At 40.3% G+C, this 19,826-nt stretch overlaps 1 protein-coding gene across 6 annotated transcripts in view; it reads right to left on the bottom strand.

Annotated features, from left to right (window-relative positions):
- The window catches only part of TNRC6B (trinucleotide repeat containing adaptor 6B), a 132,925-nt gene that overhangs the window by 44,243 nt on the left and 68,856 nt on the right, over positions 1–19,826 (bottom strand). For all 6 annotated transcript variants that reach the window (XR_015697723.1, XM_014061314.2, XM_014061310.2 and 3 more), the window contains 4 exons: positions 15,015–17,339; positions 13,182–13,337; positions 8,055–8,233; positions 6,092–6,166 (listed from right to left, as the gene is read on the bottom strand). Coding sequence is in view for 5 of the 6 variants with exons in the window: in XM_014061314.2 (XP_013916789.2) it covers positions 6,092–6,166; positions 8,055–8,233; positions 13,182–13,337; positions 15,015–17,339 (2,735 nt within the window). In the remaining variant the exon portion in view is untranslated. The remainder of the gene's footprint in view (positions 1–6,091; positions 6,167–8,054; positions 8,234–13,181; positions 13,338–15,014; positions 17,340–19,826) is intronic.

Here is a 19,826-nt window from a genome sequence, read left to right as displayed (position 1 = left end):
CTGATCTCCCAAACCTTTGGCAGATCCTCTGGAAGAGCTCCTTGAACAGACTCCACTCTCCGTTGTCTACTGTCTCCCGGCTCAGCCAGTCCGCCTGATGGTTGTCGACGCCAGTGATGTGTTTCGCTTGGATGGAGCGCAGTTGTTTCTCCGCCCAGTATCCCAGTGACATCGCCTCGGTGTGAAACGCCCAGGATCGTGTGCCCCCGTCGATTGATGTGCGCCTTTGCTGCAACGTTGTCTGTTAAGACAAGGACGTTATGACCTTCTACTGAGGTTTGGAACTATCGTAGGGCAAGGTGGACTGCCCGAAGCTCCAGCCAATTTGTTGTGTTGAAGGTACTTCTTTGATGACTGGCCCTGTGCTAGCTGGGAGCCTAGGGTCGCCCCCCCAACCGAACACGCTGGCGTCCGTTGTCAGTATGAGGCATTCTTGTTCCCTGAATTCGCATCCCTTGAGCAAAGCTGGGGACATCCACCACTTGAAAGACATCAGCACCTGCAGCGTCCTGGTACCTTGAGTGTCGAGTTGCTGGAATCGTCCCTCTGATATGGGAACAGCCTCCATTGGAGCGTCCTGGCACGTAGTCGTGCCCACAGGACCACTTCGATGCATGAGATGAACTTACCCAGCAAGCTGGAAAGAAGGGCTACGGGAACACAACGATCCTTCCAGATCTGGTTAATTAACAAGCTGGACCTGTGGTCCGGGAAAAGAAACACTTGACCCAACCAGGAATCAATCACTGCCCCCAGGTGTAGGATTTGGGTGGATGGGGAGAGAGTACTCGTCTCAAAATTAATCGACAACCCTAAGCCCTGGAGGGTGTCAATGACCTGCTGAGCAGGAGATGCCCCCTGGACAAGGATGTCATTCAGGTAACAGAAAAGCCTGATGGGAATCTTCTTCAGATGGGCGGCCGCTACCGCTAACACCTTGATAAAGGTCCTGGGGGCTGAAGCCAACCCAAACAGTAGAGACCTGTACTGGTAGTGAAGCCCTAAAGAGAAACGGAGAAAACGCCTATGCTCGGGTGGATGGAGATGTGCAGGTAGGCATCCGAGAGATCAATGGATGCCATGTAGTCCCCCTCCCGGATCCCTGCCAGAATGGACTTAAGGGAAGCCATCTTAAAACATCTATACACTAAGAATTGATTTAGGAGCTTTAGGTCTAAAATGGCTCTCCATCCCCCCCGATGATTTTGGCACTAGGAACAGGTTTGAATAAAACCCCTTGCCCACCTGGTCGTCAGGGACTCTCTCTATGACCACAATGTGGAGCAAGTGCTGTATGGCCTGCTGCATCTGCTGGCGCTTGTCAACGTTCTTGGCCGGGGGGAACACCTGGAAACAATTGGGGGAAAGGGAAAGGAATTCCAGGCGGAGACCATGGGTCACCATACTGAGGACCCAGGCATCTGTAAATATCTCCGCCCAGGCGTCTGTGAACAGAGCTAGGCAGCCACCAATGTGTGGGGTCGCGGGCAACCTACTTGCCCCAGCGGAAGGGGCGACCACTCCCTCCTCGAAAGGGCCACTTGCCCTGAGGCTGGAAGCGGGGTCTGTCCCTATTGAATCCCCTGTCGGATGGCTATCCGCCCTGCCCCCCGGGTACCTGCTCTGGTGGGTGTCTTGTTCCTATGGTCGCTGTGCTGACCTGTGATAATAGGGCGTGGACCTCTGCTCTGCCTTCTTGGTTGATGTTGGAAGCGCCTTCTTCTTGTTCTTATCCTCCACCAAGATGGGGTCAAGGGAAGTCCCGAAGAGGGAACCCCCTGTGTAGGCAGCTGTCGCTAGTTGCCACTTTGCTTTGTTGTCCGCCTGCCAGCCACGGAGTAAGAGGAGGCGGCGCGACCTGACGGACGATGTCATAGCCCTGGAAGCAAACTTCATGGCATTTAAGGTAGCATCAGCTGAGAACTGAGCAACCGCCACTAACTTGTTGATGTCCTGGTGTAGATGTACGTTCTCCGGTGGAATGCACACCTGAATCTACTCCATCCAAAGGATGGCCGTACGGTTGAAAAACAAGGCGGAGGCCGCCACCTTAATGGCCCAAGCCGACGACTGGAAGGTCTTCCTGGGGATCATCTCCAGCTTCCTGTCCTCTGCCTTCAGGTTGTCTGCCACATCCTTGGGTACCAGTGATGCTGGGGCAGCCAAGGCCACCACCGGCGGATCCACAGAGGGCATCTGCAATGCTTGGAGAAATCTGGTTCGATGTTATAGAACCGTCTGTCATTGCTGCCTGGGGTGGGGAAGGCCCCAGGGGTCTCCCACTGTTTCTTAACGACTTCCAGGAATAGGTCGGGAGCAGGACTCTCCTCCTTAACCTCTTTCGGCTCGGAATAGACTGTGCCCTGGGGCTTCCTTATGGGCTCACCTTCCTTGGCCCCATGCCCCCTCCCAGTTGAACAGTGGCATGCGCCTTGCGTAGGAGGGACTGGAACAAGTTAGGAGGGAAAAATCCTGTGAAGGCTGGAGGTTCAGGCTCCAGTTCCTCCTTGTCCTCAGAGAGATCTGGGTCACGCTGCGCCTTGTCCCACAGGACAGACCCCTCACTTGCCAAGGACAGGGACCCAGGGAGGCGGACTGGCTGGGAAGGGCCCCGTGGCTGGGCTGATGAAGAGCTGGGGACCGTGATCTCGCCCTGAGAGGCAGAGCGAGGCCCCTGGTGCTGCATGCTTGCAGCCACACAAGATGCAATGGCTTGTTCAATGAGGTTCTGAAGACCAACAGGCAGGTCCTCCATATCCAAGCAGTCCCAGCTGGATGCCCCAGGCACCTGACTATGGCTGGAGGTAGGTGCCAGGGTTGGCTTGGATGGATCTCTACCTCCCAGCTGAGTCTCTAGGGATAGAAACCCAGGCTGGTTATCTACCTGGTCAAAATCTTCCATGGAAACGGGAGGGGAATGGGCAACCCCCCCCACTGCACTCCCCCAAGGAATCTGGTGATCTAGGGGGAGAATCCTGCCTGGAAGGGCCCCCTAGGGATGACATGGACCTGGAGGAGGAGGGACTGATCCTGCCCTACAGAGCCCTCAACCTCTCTGCCCTGGAGAAAGTTCTCACCAAGGCCCTGTGCCTCCTAGCTTCGTCTCTTTGGCTGGCACAGGAAGGGCAAGTGTCAGCCGAGGCTTTAAGCCTCTTGGAAGAGGCAGTGGGACGCTGCCTGGTGGAAGTCCCCTCCCCAGGAGGCATGGGGGGGTGGGAAGGGGGTCTACCCGCCATCACGCAACTAATTACGACCACTCCTCGTGCTTTCTGCAATTCGCTCCTCACCCCCACCTCCGCAGCTAGAATGGCAAGGTCCTCACTCCTTTCGTTGTGCACCCCGAATTTTAAAACACCGCCGGGGCGCATTTCGGGTTTGCTGCAGCTTCTCAGGGAATCTGCTGCTGTCACGCTGCTTCCCAGCCGCCTCTGCTGCTCCTGGGGCTTCCGCGGCCCACACGCTCTTCTGCGCCCTCTTTTAATGCTGCTGTAGTGCGCTCTCCTTTTAGGCTTCTGGGCTGTCGGGCTGGAAACCAGAGCCCTTTAGCCCCCACCGGCGCTGATCTGCCTTCTCAGGGTTCCACGTTGTCGCCGGCCAAAATGGTCGCTGGGACAGCGACCCAGCCACCGGAGCCTCCAAGCCTTGAGATTTAACCCTCGAGTAGCTGGAAAAACCGCAGCTAATAGCTTACTGGGAAGTGAAGGAAGGGTCTCCTTGTGAGAAGGAAGCAAGTTGAGTCGAGGATGGTCCAGAAAAGTTGAATCAGATCAGGAGTCAAGAATTTACAACTTCTCTTTGGCCAGACTGGATTGAAACTGGAGTCAGAGGAGAGGAGCCCAGAGGCGTGGCTTCAGCTTCAACCCAGTCTCAAGGCCAATTGGCTGTGATAATACCATATCTGGACCATCCTGCAAACTCACTCTGGAAAATACAGAGTAGTCTTTCTCTGGCCTCCTTGTGCTCAAAGAACACTGCATCAACCCTCTCCTCCCAAATTACACGCAGCCTGCAAAGGCCTCCCAGAGCATCCTCCAACCCACTGCAGCATCTCTTTTTATGAGATCTTTTTATGATCTCATTCTTTGCAATGGGAATTCTGGCCCTAATGGCAGTCAGATGTGAAGAATCCCTTGTAAGGGATTATAAATTTGATAGCACATTATCAATCAATCAATCAATCAATCAATCTTTGCCCATTCTTCTCTTCTTCCTACCTCCCCCTTGCCTTGGGGAGGCTGAAAGAGAGGTTTACAAGAAGTTGTAAGGAAATGGAAAATCAAAAGAGATTTCTCCACTGTTCTGCACTGCTTAGAAGCCTTCTATAAGTGAAACAAATCCTTATATTCACAGAAGGGCAACCTTGAATCCAAACCAAATATTTTCTTCAATGACAAAGGTACTTGGAAAACAGGGCCTGTCCCTGTTCTTTCTGCAGATAAATATGGCAGGCCAGTTTGGCTCCTGATAGCCATAGTTACCATATTCAGAAGAGGATCTCTCAGGGTTTCTTTTTTAAATCAATGTGAATGTTCAGAATTTTGATATTTTTATATTTTTTTAAAAAAAATAGATATCATAGGGAGCTATTCCCAGAAGACAACAGACAAGGCTCTGATGCATTATTGGAAAAAATACTATAGGTTAGTTAGGGCATTGTGCCATGTCAACATAATGTTTTTAAAGTTAAAACAATTTATTTAAAATTTAAATTGATTTAAAAACAACTAAAATAAAAATCTTCCAAATTTTCCATTTTTATACTGCCGTGCTCTATATTATTTGAATGTACTGCTTTAATTCAATTCAGTGATTTGGCTTCAGAAGAATTGGGACAGATAGGCAGAGAGAATGTCTTGGCAAGTGGGACAATCCCAGAGGCCTTATAAAAGCCTGCTTCCTATTCTGCAGTAAGGGGACAAGCACAAAGCCTGGGGAAAAAGTGTTCTGATGTGGAACTGCATGCAGGATGCCTTTCAATCCAAAGCTAATGCAGAGAAGAAAGCAAGTAGAAACATGTATATGCAACATATGATCATAATAGCTCCTTTGCCAAGAAAGCAACTACATATGCACATAAATAGCAGCACCATTCCCACATTAATAAAGACAGCACTATGGTCAACAGTGCTTAGATTGCCATGGTTTCTCACAGCCTATTCTTGTAAAACAGAAACTCATTTCACCTGCACTTTTATAGTAGCACACAAAAAGGATAGTATTACTTTCAAAACAAAAAAAAAGTTATTTGGTGTTACTAAATAGCATTTAAATAAACAATCTGGCATTCTGACTAACTATAATCTTTATACAATCCATACATGAATCCAAATACCTATAGTTTACAAAAATAAAAATTCTAAACTTTTTTTAAAGCTTACTGAGCAATATTCAACTAATACAGAAATCAAGTATTTTTAAATAGCTGGTGTTTGGTTCTGTTGATTGTCCTATCTGCCATAATATCTGGCCTTATTGTAATTAAGTTAATTTATGTGTAATTGAAATAATTCTACATTCTCTTCCTCATTTATACCTCTACCTTCCCTTCTAGTGCTGCTTTCTGTGTATATTTTTAAATTGTAAACCTCCTAGGTATTGATCTGTAAAATACTATACATGTGTAGGGTGAAATTAGTAGAAGATATCTAGTGAGAGTGTGTGTGTGTGTGTGTACATATGTATACATAAACATGTATATATGATGTTATACAAACAAGTAATAAAATTTTGCAAATAATTATAATCAGTCTTGTACCATATAGTGTCTTAAAAAAAAAGCAATCTCTTATAATTGTGCCTAGATCAAAGGTGGGTTACTACCGGTTTGGGTGAACCGGTAGTGGAAAGAGGGTTGCCGAACCGGTAGGGACGGCAGGCTACCCACCCCCCTGAACCGGTTCCCCAGTCCTTGCTGCCGTTTTTAAGTCATTTTTTCATGTTCTGCACATGCGCAGAACAATTTGTAGTCAACTGCGCACACGGATGAAGCGAACCAGCAGCAACCCACCCCTCGCCTAGATGGCTAGCTATTTTTTGCCTGTCAAATATTAGTAAATAATTTTTGCAACAAGAAGTAGATAGAATGTCTTACCAACAATCCCATATTTGAAATCTGATCAGATAAGGTATTCATCCATGAATCACTACTTCCTCCTTTTAATGAACACTGAAAACAGAGATAATTAGTTTAAATTTCATTCTACACTGCAAAATATTCAAATTAAATAATACACTGTATACTCATTTCAAAACTGAAATTGGCTGTTCCTAATTTTAACTGTTAAACAAAAAGCAATCAAGTTTAATATTAAATTCATGTAGATTTATTGCTTACTGATTTATTTAGAGGAAAACATTACTATAGCATTACTAACTGCAGTTACTACTATCAAATCTATCTAAGATTCGCTGCAAATCTGGCTTCTCAGGGAATAACACAATATGATCTGCACACAAACATACCTATACTTTGATATTTCCAACTAGGACACGTGCCTTTATTCTTAAATACACTGAACAAATATGGAAATGTCATACATTCTTGTTTTATTTCATTTACAATGCTGATCTTTTTGCTGAGCATTCCCTTTATTCTCAAGATGCTTCAGTTAGTGGTTTTACTGCATTCAGTATCTCTATTCATGAAAAATATTCCATAGCTAAAGTCTATTGTTATGCTTCATCATATATACTTTCTCTTGAATAAAAAAAATTCTATTTCTGAATTATTTGCTGAAGAATAAAGTTTTTATGGTGAAGAGAGGTGTTCCAACTAGAACATCCCTCTCCACCATAAAGCTCCATTGTACTTCCTAAATTTTTCTGACGGGGACCTCTCATACCCTCTTCATCAGTATTTCAATCAGGAACTGCTATTTTTGCATTCATTCTTGCCCCCTTTTAGAGTAGGGGTGTCAAACTGGCGACGCATGGGTTGGATGCATCACGCAAAGGCCACGCCCATACCAGCTCCGTAAAGGGAAAAAAGTTGGGATATATCACGTGATGGCAACGTGACACTATGAGTTTGACACTTGTGTTTTAGAGGAACCATAGCAGCATTTTTCCAATTGTTATGCCTATTTACAGCATTCAAAAAAAAGCAGGTCACACAGAGTTGCTATAAGCAAACCTCACACATTAGGCAGGTCACAGTGTCTCTTATCAACAGACCACTTCCATATTTTAACATTTTTCTCAGTTGCAACTCTTATACATGCAGCCTTACCATTTTTCAACATTCAACATTCAACAGTACTAAAAATGTGTGACTTTTTTTTTCTTGGAAGCTAAACATTTATAGCATTTGTTTCCATTCTATTCTTCAACTGTTATTCTATCCAAGCATCTTTTGTCATACCTCCACATACTTCTATGGCACTCCAATACATAATTCTTGTTACTCTCTTTCAATTAATTTTCAGTATCTTCTTTTCTTACATCTTCTTTACTTTCATTCTATTGCAAAGTATTTCCTAATACTCTTTCATATAGTACTCTTTTTACTATATTGTCTTCAGAACTATTATAAGGCTGTTCTGACAAAATTTGGAAAGTAATATCTGCAGTTTGTTTGCTGTCTGTTTCAGTATTGTATCTTGATGTGGTTTTATGCCTTTAGTTTTCAAAAAAATATATGCAGTTTTAATTCTGTACAAATCACAGAAAATAAGTAATAAGCAATAAAACAATCATGTTTTTGAATTCTTTTCAGTCCTTTGCCACATGTATATGAATGCAAACATGTTTAAACCATGCATTTGAAATCAATATCTGTTTAAGGAGATGCCCATCATTCACTATTTTCATTTAGTCTCTTAATGGCCCAATAAATGGTTTCCTACTTCCTTCTCAATCCTACCCATCTATTCACATCACCGCAAAATCATTGTTAATTATGCACCTTCAATACATTAAACTATCAAGCCATTTATTTAAAAAAAACCACTTCATTTTAATACAGATCTACATAGTTAACATTCTTTGTACTAGCAGTTTTAGAAAATGATATTTGCTTATCCATGAAAGACTGCATCGCAAAAGATTTTTCCTACCTTGATTTGTGGTTTCTTTCCTCCTTGTCCCCAGCTGGTTGAATTATGGGAGGAATTACTTCCCTGAGAGCCTGCTGTGTTCCAGACTCCTCCCTCCTCTTCCTCTTCCCAGCTGGAATGCCGGGTTCCCGATACTGGCCCATCATTATCGCCCCAGCCATCTTGAGGTGATTTGGAATCTTTAATGGAAAATAAATGTCAGAAAAAAGATCCAACAGTCACCCTAAATTTCCCACTTCTATTGTTTTATTTTACAATCTAGGATCAAATCGATTTTAACCTTCAGTAAACCTGTTAACTTGGATCTGGTAATTGACAGGTTTTGAAAGTTTTTCCTGGAGATTATCATTTGCAGTTGTAGATCTTTAATCCAGAAATAAAGGTTCAAACAAACAGATCTCTTGACTAATTTTGAATTACTAGTATATATAATTTTAGAATCACTAGTATCAGATCTATACAAAGGCCTCATTTTTTCATTTTATATTATTAGTATAGAATATTTATATATTTAATTAGTTTTAAAATGTCCTACAAAATGGGTTTTAACAGATCAATGACCAAAATAGAAATAAAACAGAAAAATGGAAACCAGTGCTATCCTTCCTGGCCCAATAAGGAAATATTTATTAGATTGTTTCATAGATGGTATATGAGCATGCTAAATTAGTATATATGAACAAATCAAATTGTTTATTCTGCTAAAATGATATTTAGTCATTGGGGCTCTTTTTGGTCCTAATTTTTTTTCAGAGATTGGTAACTCATAAACCAATTTGGGTTGAGATATTACATTCTGAATGTATTTCTAGAAATCAATATATTTTGTCAAAAGGTTTAGCAGTATTTTATGACTGTGCTAGACTATCCATAGCTAACATTGGAAAAAAAGAGAACTACAGTATAATTCGAGATGCCTGGCAAACTAGCATAGCAAAGGCGTTTTGCTCAGTTCAGGTTGAAGTCAGAAAATTCTTTTAACTTATACTTATTATAGTTTATAATCATTATAGTTATATAATTCATGACTAATGGTTATCCTTTCACAGTCAAGTATATGTGGAAGGAATATTAAAATAATATTAATGTCTGGCTTTGCAATTATTCTTCGTTTCTCTATGTTGTCTGTGTGTTTTAATTTTAAAAATGGGTTATGAATAAAATGTCATGACTTCCATTTTGTAACCATAGTTTCTTATAAGAGACGTGATGGAGCAGTAAATAGAATGCAGTATTGCAGGCTAATTCTGCTGACTGCTTATTGCCAGCAATTTGCCAGTTTGAGTCTCACCAGTTCAAGGTTGACACAGTCCTCCATCCTTCCGAGGTTGATAAAATGAGGACCCAGATTGTTGGGGGAAATATGGCAATAATCTTAGAAAGGGCTGTAAAGCACTATGAAGCTGTATATAAGTGCTATTGCTATAGTTTGTATCATATATCATTCCATTTCAAAAGACAATCCATTCGTTTATAATAACCCCAAGCTTTTTTTCTGGTGAATTATTCCACTACTTCCAAATCTGAGAACAAGCTGAATAGCATTTCTGAAGCTAATCATAATCCAATACACATCGTGTTTCTTATTACAGTGATTAGATAGAATGGCTAACTGATAATTAATTCTGCAAAATCAATTCTGCAAAAAGCAAAGCAGTGTATAATTAAGCATTAAATATAAATGCAGTCAATCCTTTCTGCTGGAATTAAATAATTCTAATTAACTACTAATGCTAATAAGATGGTTACTCATTCAAAATTGTCATTTTAAGCTAAAGATATTATTTTTAAAATTCATTAAATTTTTATGCTGCCCATCTCCCCTAGAAGGCAATTCAAGGAAGATTATGTGTTATAAAATTTATATTTGTTCTAATTATTTTTCTAATAATTAAAATATTAAAACTATGCAAACTGAAAATTTTGAAACTTTACAAAAATCAAAACTAAGAGACAAGGTCTTCTTATCCTGTCAACCACCTCCAGTGATAAGCATTCCCCTCAGGACTTCAAGCCATTTGGTAAAATGAAGTTTTAATATGCTTTTAGTAGGCCAAAAGGGTGGAGCAGTTCCCACTTCTGATGATAGAGGGTTCCACATAAATGGGGCAATGGTGGACAAGGCTCTTTTTTTTTACCCTGCCTGTGGGAATTCCTTAGCAGAGAGGATCTGTAACAGGCCTCTTCTGCTGGCATAATGGGGTGGGCTAGTTCCATTGGGGACCACACACAGACACACACATTTTAATTATAACTTTGCTAAATTTCTGTTTTAAGAACTCCTCAGTTTACTGTGATATTTTTTGTAAAAATGATGAAAAAGACACAGGTATTAATACAAAATAAACAATACATATTAGAATAATACTGATCATAAACGATTACCATATTTTTTGAATTATAAGATGCCCCCCCCCCAAAAAAAGTGGGTGGAAATGTCTGTGTGTCTTATAGAGTGAATGTTGCTGAAGCCCTGCCCACCTTCTGACCCTCACCCTTTGGTCTCTGCCTCCCAGCAATTTGCCTCCTTGCAGCAAATAGCAAACAGCCTGGTCAGCTTCAGCACAGCCTGATTTGACACGAGCAGCTGATTGATGGTTGGATCGGCATCCTGGAATACCTCCGATCAGCTGTTCCAGGCTGCGGGCATCGCCACCATACACTGGTGCCACCACCTATCGCTGCCTCCGTGTGCTCCATTTTCGGTCTCCACACCCCATTTCAGCCAGTTCCAGGTGGTGGAAATCACCGCTGCCGCCTATCAGCTGCTTGTGCTAAATCCGGCTGTGCTAAAGCTGACATGGTTTTTTCTGTTTGCTGCAAGGAGGCAAATTGCTGGAAGGCAGAGGCAGATTTTTTCTTCTTGTTTTCCTCTCCAAAAGCTAGGTGCATCTTATAGTCTGGAGAGTCTTATAGTCCGAAAAATACAGTAATTATTTAACCTACATAAAAATAGCAAGTTAAAAAAAACAATTTAAAAAACATTTGCCACAGTATTGTTTGGTTACAGAGAAACCATGGCAATGAGTTGTTTTTGAGATTAAAATCAGTTCCAGTCTATGTCTTGGTAGAAAGAATACCATGGAAATAAGCAAGAATTGTTTTCATTCATTTGAAATGCAAAACAGCACACTTTGAGTCCCCCAAGAAGCCACTTTTTAATGCATTCTTTAGAGGTTCCTTTCTGAGATTATTCTGCCAAAATTCAACAACAAATCACCCCCCCCCAAAAAAAAACCACCCTCCCCTCAAGACCTGGTCTTGTACAAGTTTATTCTTTAAATTTATTCAGGAAAAGGCTCAAAAAAATGTCCCCAAGCACTTATTTAAATCCAGTCAAACTAGTAATCCAAGGACCTCTTCTCACATCTTGAATCCATAAATCCCTATTTATCCAAAATTGATTTCCCCCCATCCCATGGCTGGAAAAAGCGAGATAATTTAATTTGTTTCCTATATATTTATTTATGAGTTTAGATTCCTAATTTTTCTTATAGAAACAGCAGCAGCTTGTGTGGCATATCCTTGAATTAAAAAAAGTCATTTACACATACTGTATCTATGTGTTTACTCTGGATACTACATGCCTAAGAATACTATTAGCAAATATTAGCACATACATTTAGCAACACTGACTCCAGCTGTATCTGATAGTTCAATGTCCTTGATTGTTAGAAGGCTCATTCTCCCCCCCCCCTTTTCCACTGTTCATCTGCACATTCACATCAAAGACTAAATACTGTAACTCTAAAATCTGCTCTAAAATTAAATTTCTAGTTGCCTATATAAATACTCAAGATTGTTCTATTTAGAGGAATGTCCCTGTCAATCTCACAAGAACTTCACCTGCCATGTAGTTAAGTTTGTATAAGCATGTTTAAGCGTATAATTTAGTTCCACACCGTACTTCATATTAATATGTATGGATCCAAGACAGAGGCTCCATCAGCCAGCCTTTTGCAACTTGCATATTCTCAAATGTATGGATTCCAACCTCCAGAATTTCTAAATCAGGGGTGTCAAAGTTGCATCATCACGGTGTAGTTATGTGATGTATTGGGACTTTCCCTTTTGCTAAACCGAGTGTGGGCATGGCCAGCATGTGATGCATCTGGCCTGCAGGCCGCGAGTTTGACAGCCCTGTTCTAAGTCAAGATAGCTCCTGCTGACAATTCTGAAAGTTGGAAGTCCATGCACCTAGAGAAAAGATGAAAAGTAATCTTGATCAAGCATGGTGTCTGCTTCTTCATGGCAATTACGGTAGTTAATTGTCCTGCAGCCCCGTTTAAGATCACACCACCTCAGGTGAGCAAGTACAATTAACACCAGAACAGTGACACTTTTGGATCATATTTTACTAATGGTCACTCAAACTGAGCAAAGGATTGGTTTCTTATATGCAGGAAAAGTGATGAAGCTGCACCTTGTATTGACATCTAGAAATCATTTGGCTTGTGGACTCTGATAGAGCACTAGTTACTTGAGATAGTTTAGATCCATGCACCTTTTGGTTCTTTTCGGTGGTCTATTTGGGGGGGGGGGCATAGCAGTAAATTCCTGGGTTCAGGAACTGATTATTTCTTCAGAGGGAGGATTGAACTGGATGCCACCTTTAAGGAAGCATTAGTTTATCCTTATTGAAGAGCCTTCCCTAAATTTGGCTTCTTTAAACAACTAAAGAATGTGAATGTTGATTTAACTGCAGAGGACCCTAGAGAAAGATGATTTGTCTGGATCCTTTTCAGTCAGAGTTCATGCCTGGGATTATTGCTGCAATGGCAATGATACCCTGGTGGATGCCAAGAAGTGGATAAAGGTGGGTACAACTCCTAGTCCTATTTGATCTCAGTGATGTTCAGTAATTGAATCCTTTTGGTTCAGAGTTAGGGAACTGAAGTATTGTTTTGCAGAAGTTCTCCTGAGGTGTGATTCTGGGTTTGGAGTAGTGATGAGAGATCGACTTACCAAATATTCTCTAGTGGATTTCTGATGAATTAAATTCTGTTTCTGTTTATAAAACTATATTTTCTAGGAACTATTTTTTTGAGTTTTCAACAATTAATTTTAATAAAAAATTCAAAATATACATTATTGTTGTTTTAAAAGAGGAAACTAGGAAGTACTTACTAGGTTTTATGGCATTTGATGTACTGGAGGATCCATTTCCCCATGTGGTAGAAGTTCCTGCTTCCTCGACTTCACCCCAACCAGGACTGGCTTCATTTGGTTCACCCCAAGCAGCGGTACCATTATCTGGTGCAGGTGGTGTACTTTTGTTCCAGACTAAATACAGAAAGTTTTAATTCTAGGCTATTTATTCACCAACAACATAATCACAAAATACAGGAAGCCTCGTTTAATGACTGTTCAAAGTTAAAACAGCACTGAAAAAAGTGACTTATGAATGTGTTTCAAACTTATGACCATTGCAGCATCTGGCTTCATGTGATCCCCTTTTGTGATGTTCTGTCAAGCAAATTCACTTAACAACTGTGTTACTAACTTGAAAACTGCAGTTATTCACTTAACAACTGTGGCAAGAAAGCTCATAAAATGGGGAAAACTCACTTAACAATTACCTTGTTTAGTAACGGAAATTTGGTCCTCAATTGTGGTCATAAATTGAGGATTATCTATAAAACTTTCTCTTTCTACACAGCTGATACTATTTTATCATATCTATATGATAAATATTATCATATATAATATCTATTCTAAACCCTACATCATTGTGCTAAATCAAGTAACAGTATCACCATTACAGTATTACATTAAAAGTAGAGTTTGATTTTACAGTCAATAGAATTCAATATAATCACAAAATGAGTGAAAGAGAGAGAGGACTTCAGATAAGAATTCTCTGAATGAGATCAGAAAAATGTTAATATAATATATATGGAATATATTATACCATGACTATATATAATCCATGTTATCCACAATTTGCTTAGAAAAATATGATTATAATAGCACAAATCTGTATATTGGCAAAAATATATTTTCCTCCATTGCCTTTTTGACACAAACTGTTCATATAACAGTACAATACAAGGCAGGAGAAGCACTTAAAAGAGCTTGGGTGCATCTAAGTGGAATGTAATATCCTTTTTAACTTCCCCTTCTGACGTCTGGAAATGCAAAATAACTAATTGGAATCACAAACGTTGCTCAAAGGTTCTCCACAGATAAAATGATTAATATCAGACTCTGTAACAAAATAATTACTATTACTGTTATGAACATTTACAAGCACCCAATCTATAGTATAGTGGTAAATTGTACATGTTAATAGAACAGTTAGCCTTAAAAGGACCAATCTGTTGGATAGAGCATTAGAAATCTGTTCGTTTATGTTCATGCTCCCTTCTTCTAAATGAGAATCAGAAAAAATTAAATATCCAATAATTTGTAGAATATTGTATTAAAAAACCCATCTAACAATAAAAAGATGTGCAATCCTGGAGATAATAGGTTCCAAGGATCCAACCAATTCTGATCTAGCGGAGAATCTATCTTCTGCTGTTCCTATATTCTCCTTGACAGAAATTGTAACAAGGAGCTCATCATTTCTGGATGTAAATGCTTTATGAATTTTATTTTCATTAACTATGCATTATGCATGTCTTAGTGTGGAACATCAAGGAATCTGATTCTTTGTCCAATGCGAACGAGGTTCTGGCACAGTCTGGGTCATTCTATTCTTTTTTTAAAAGTTAAAGACAGTCTAGAATTCTCCTTCCTGACAAATCAGACACAAGAATAAAATTGTCTATAAACAGTAAGCATTTCATAATATGTTATGTAACACTACTGTATTCAAGGTTTACGGTCTGTTCTTTCAAGGACATATTAGATATATGGCAAGCTATAGAACAGATTTGAAAATTATTGTAAATCTACAATAATTTAGTAAGAAGATAAACTGTTTGTATCATCATGAAGATCATTAAAAAAAATTACCTGAGGCTGTTACTTTGCTTGGCCTTGGAGGAGGGTGGTTCTGTTCTCGTGAAGCTTGTCCACTTTGTGAGTTCTTGTCCCACAAGTTCACATTCTTATAGTTGTAACTATTGGGGTCTCCCCAGGCTGAGGTGCCATCATCAATATCCATTTTACGATTAATTGACTGGGGGGATGGTTCTTCCCAGCCACTTGGTTCTTCATCCTTTGAGATAGTTGACTGTGGCCCACTGTTCCAGTTAGAATTGGGTAGCCTTCCATTACCTGGAGGCTGCTGTGGTGGTGGAGGTGGTGGTGGGTCCCAGGAACTGGGTGCCTCTGACTGCTGATGGTGCTGCTGTGGATTATTCCAGGAACTGGGTTGTCTACCAGTATCATTCCATGCTGGAGTTCTTTTATTATTATCCCACCCTGCTTTAGAAGAAGAGTTTGAATTTGCATTATTACCCCAAGTGCCAATCTCATTCTGGCCAGCTTCATTCCAACCTGATTTATTTCCTGAAGTTTCCCAATTGCCATTTTTTGGCTGGTCAACTTCTTCTCCCCAGCCATTCTTCCCAGAAGACCATCCCTGATTAGGTGGCCGCCCATTCCATCCTGGGTCTTTGTTGGAATTCTCATTCCAAGATGTTGTGACTTTTTCATCTGGTCTTCCCCCTCCCCAGTTAGAACAATTGCTCTTGTAATCATTCCATCCTCCAGTGTTTTTGGGCTCTTTCCATTCTGTTGGAGTTGAAAGCTCACCCCATCCAGACTTGATTGGATTGCTTTGGCTGGGTGCATCTCCCCAGCCCCCTGAGTTCTTTGTCTGTATGGTAGAACTCTCCCACCCCTCAGTACCTTTATCAGACTTTCCTTCAGCTCTTGGCATCTCTTCTATGTCCCAAATAGTATCTTGCTTGATTTGAGTTTGACCCCAACCGGTATTTGAAAGCACTCGGGGATCTAAATCAGTCCTGCTTAATAAAGTTTGCAAAACTGCCTGACAATCAGGATGTGTAGGCCTGTATGATCGGCGTCCAGAATTGTGACTATCACTGCTTCCTGCTTTATGGTTGCTTCCAGTGCTTTGACCTCCAATCTCACTTCCTGCGGAACTAGAAGATCGTCCCCAACAGGGAGCCTGGGAATTACCTTGGTTTTCAGGAAGCGGGTGGCCCCTTTGATTGTCCCATGCTCCAGTGCTAGAATTTGGTTGGTTTGGACCATTCCATTCACCAATCTTCAGTTCATCAGGCCCAGTCGGCTGTTTCCATTCTCCCTGAGACATCCCTGATGTCATTTTGTTCCCTTCATTCCATTTACTTTCACCAGAGTGTTGAGGGCCAACGGTCCAAGACCCATCACCCGTAGATCTATTATTATTATCCCAAGATTCATTTCTTGACCCATTCGATTTTTGAACAGAAGCTCCCTTCCACAAGTCTTCCCTATCCTTCCCATTGTTCCCATGATTTCCAGAATTACCTTGATTAGAAGCACTGTCCATTCCAGAAGGCCCCCTAGCTGTACCCCAAGACCCAACGTTCCCAGTTTTTCTCTCTCCAGTGCTTTGTGAAGGGGTATCAGTGCTCCTGGAGGGGTTCCCAAAGCCCATTTCAAAGGACATTCCCTTATTCTCTACTGGGTTTGGTGAACTTAAGTTCAAGGATATAGCATTTCCGTTTTTTGGTCCATCAGTGTTGTGGATTTGAGCATGTTCTCTGCCAGAGACAAAATTAACACCCGCATTTTCCATCTTTGACTGCTGTTCCATAGAAGTCTGACCTGTTGTAGTAATCTGTGCATTTGAACCACCATTATCAGTTTCTGAAGTCCCTTTCCTTGAATTGCCCTCCTGAATTAGTGCTGGCCAAGCAGATGGGTTGCTATTTGGGTTAAAGTTGCTGAAGCCAGGATTGGGGCCAATTCTATCCTGCCCACTCAAGTTTCTCCAGCTTGCTAGACTACCATTATTCTCTGCTGAAGGACTGGAAGATTGAACAGGTTTAGCCTTGGAGTCGGATTTCCAAGCCCCAAGATTACATTCATTACCAGAGCTTCCAGACTGGCACTGGTTTCCTTTTCCTTTGTTGCTACTGGTGCTTCCCAGCAGAGTGCTCTTCTCTGAGCCGGAGTTTGAGGCACTGTTGTTGTCTGTGGAGTTTTCGGAAGAAGACTCAGTATCTTTGCTAGCAATACAAGGCCACTCTTCCATGTCAGACCCGTCTACAATCACCTTGTCCCAGACGTGAGTAGGGTTGACATTGGTGCTGTTGGAGGACACTCCAGGACCCCAAGTGGAATTTGCATAATTTGAAGCAGCAGCACCTCCAGTTGTTGAATCTAAAAAGGCAACAGACCAAATTATTCATAAATCCACATAAGAGCTTAGGTAACATATACAAGTTTGCTGAAATATTAAATGTTTCACAATCCTGTGAAATACATTCTTCACTGCATACACTTCCTAGTTGGTTGGATGCCGACTATGGTACATGGGCTTGCAAGTTAAACTCTCCAGTTAAGAGAGGTCCTAACTTGCATAGAATAGTTTGAAAGCGTTGGAGTAAAATTAGTATTGGTTGTGCTTGTATTATATTGCTCACAATATGCCAAAACGATGTAATGTAATGTAAAAGTATTCTGAATCTAGTATAGGCACTGCTACAACTAGTAATCTAGTCTACACTTCTCTATATTGCTAGAAAGTGTTATTTGAAAGCCCAAATTAACTAAATGTACAATGAGTGCGGTGGAGGGCAATATCTTTGACTCACATGGCACATTAGGTTGTTTTATTTATCAATCATATTATATTGTATATAGCACACAGAGTCCCTCTCTGAGGGAGACAGGTGGTTTAGAAATATGACATCTAAATAAATAAAATATGAAAGATTGCAAATGGTATTATAAAAAGAAAATGGTAAAGAAAGTGAACCAGTGATTGGAATGGTGTGGACATGAACATCTGAAGACAAATAAAGATGCAGATTAATTATAAATAAACAGTGTAAAGTGTTTTTCATAAAGTATGAAACAGTGCTACATTGTAGGGGTTTATGAATGAATATACATATACATATGAAATAAGTGTATGTTATATTCCAATGAATTATGATAACAAAAGAACCAGGTTTGGGGTAAAATTGTGCAAAATTATGGGAACATGACTCAAGGAGAAACAAAATTCTGCTAGAAAATTTAAATGGATGGGAAGGAATGAGCTAAGATTGAAGAAAAAGTTACTGTTAAGAATGAGAATGGTCTGTTTAAAAAAAAATCTTAGTTTGAGTATAAAAATTAACCATACATCTATACATACTTATGAATGTAAATTTAAAATTACAATTGATTTAAACTGTTATGCTGAAAACATAGAATTAGTGAAGCATAAAATAGTGATGAGAAGTTCTGAATATGGGGCAGGGTTATTTGATAATGTCAAGAATGGATTTGGGAACAAAATCGAGATGGAGGAAAAGTGGGAGAAAAACAGTAATAAAAGTTTAAAAAGGCACAAAAACTATATATGAATCTTCTATGAGAATTAGAAGACAAATTAATATTCTATCAGAATGAAAAGGAGATATAAGGAAAGAAGATGTAGAAGCTGCTTGAAACAGTAAAGTACAGAATGCCACAGAAATGTGAGATGCAACATTAATATGATTAATGAAAAAGAATGCTTAGTGGAATGAGGAAGGTGAAAGAGGCTTAGATGAGGAAAATGTAGATAAAACAATCATTGCTGCAATACCTGAGAGAAAGTAATTGTGTAAGATTTAGACAAAGAAAAAGATTGTTGCAAGGAATAAAGAGAACAAGGAAAAATCAGAAGACTGCAGAACAATGTTTACGGAAATTAAAAAAATGTTTGGAAAACAAAGCTAAAAAAATAACCTCCAACAAAATGAACTGCATAAAAAATAAAACACATGAACTTATTAGAAAGGGAGCTGAAGTGAGGGAATGGAAGAATGCTATACAGATAATCCTTCAGTTATAACTGGTCACATGACCTTGATTTACGGCCCTTTTGCCCAATCTCGATATTTACTTTCATTTTCCAACAAAATGCCCCATAGAAAACAATGAGTTTGCTTGGTGATCGTGGATATGTTTAAGGACCATGATGATTTGCTGACCCGCAGCTTCAAAAAGGTAATAAAATCAAGTTGGTTACAAGGAGGATCCACTTTTGACATCAAACTTATAACCATAATGGGAAGGCTTCATTATGGTTATAAATTGAAAACTACCTGTAAATATTAAGTGTCCAAGAACAACGTGATGAAAAGGAAATAATTCCACTTGTGAGAATGTTGAAAATAATAAGGCTGAAGATGTTAACTGTTCAAAATTCTGAAATATGCCTATGGCCTTCTTATACATGTAGGATGTATAACCTACAACCAAAAGGAAAAAAGTAAGGTATCAGGCTAGAAAGTGGGAGGAGTTCACATCCCGCCTTAGCCAAGAAAGCTGGTTGGATGACTTTGGGCCAGTCACTTTTTCTCAGCCCACATGGGTTTTATGCTAGGAGGGGAAAAAAATAGGAGAATGGTGTGTTGGGTATGTTCACTGCCTTGAGTTATTTGTAAAATTATTAAAGGCAGGACACAAATAAATAAATAAAAATGAATAAAAAATACATGCTTCTGTTCATTATCTAATCTGAAAATCAGTATTATGTGAAGAGAAACATAAGTTTAATGCAACAAGAATAAAGGAACTCAATCATTTCACTGGAGAAAAGCAATCTAGAATACAATGTATCTATAAGGAAGAAAATTTCTAATTTTTTTTATTGGTTTAAATCTATGAAAG

This window comes from Thamnophis sirtalis, unplaced genomic scaffold, assembly GCF_051295495.1.
Source record: "Thamnophis sirtalis isolate CommonGarterSnake01/CBP01778 unplaced genomic scaffold, rThaSir2_p1.2 scaffold_9, whole genome shotgun sequence".
Taxonomy (NCBI): Eukaryota; Metazoa; Chordata; class Lepidosauria; order Squamata; family Natricidae; genus Thamnophis; species Thamnophis sirtalis.
This window is presented reverse-complemented; position numbering and strand designations above follow the sequence as displayed.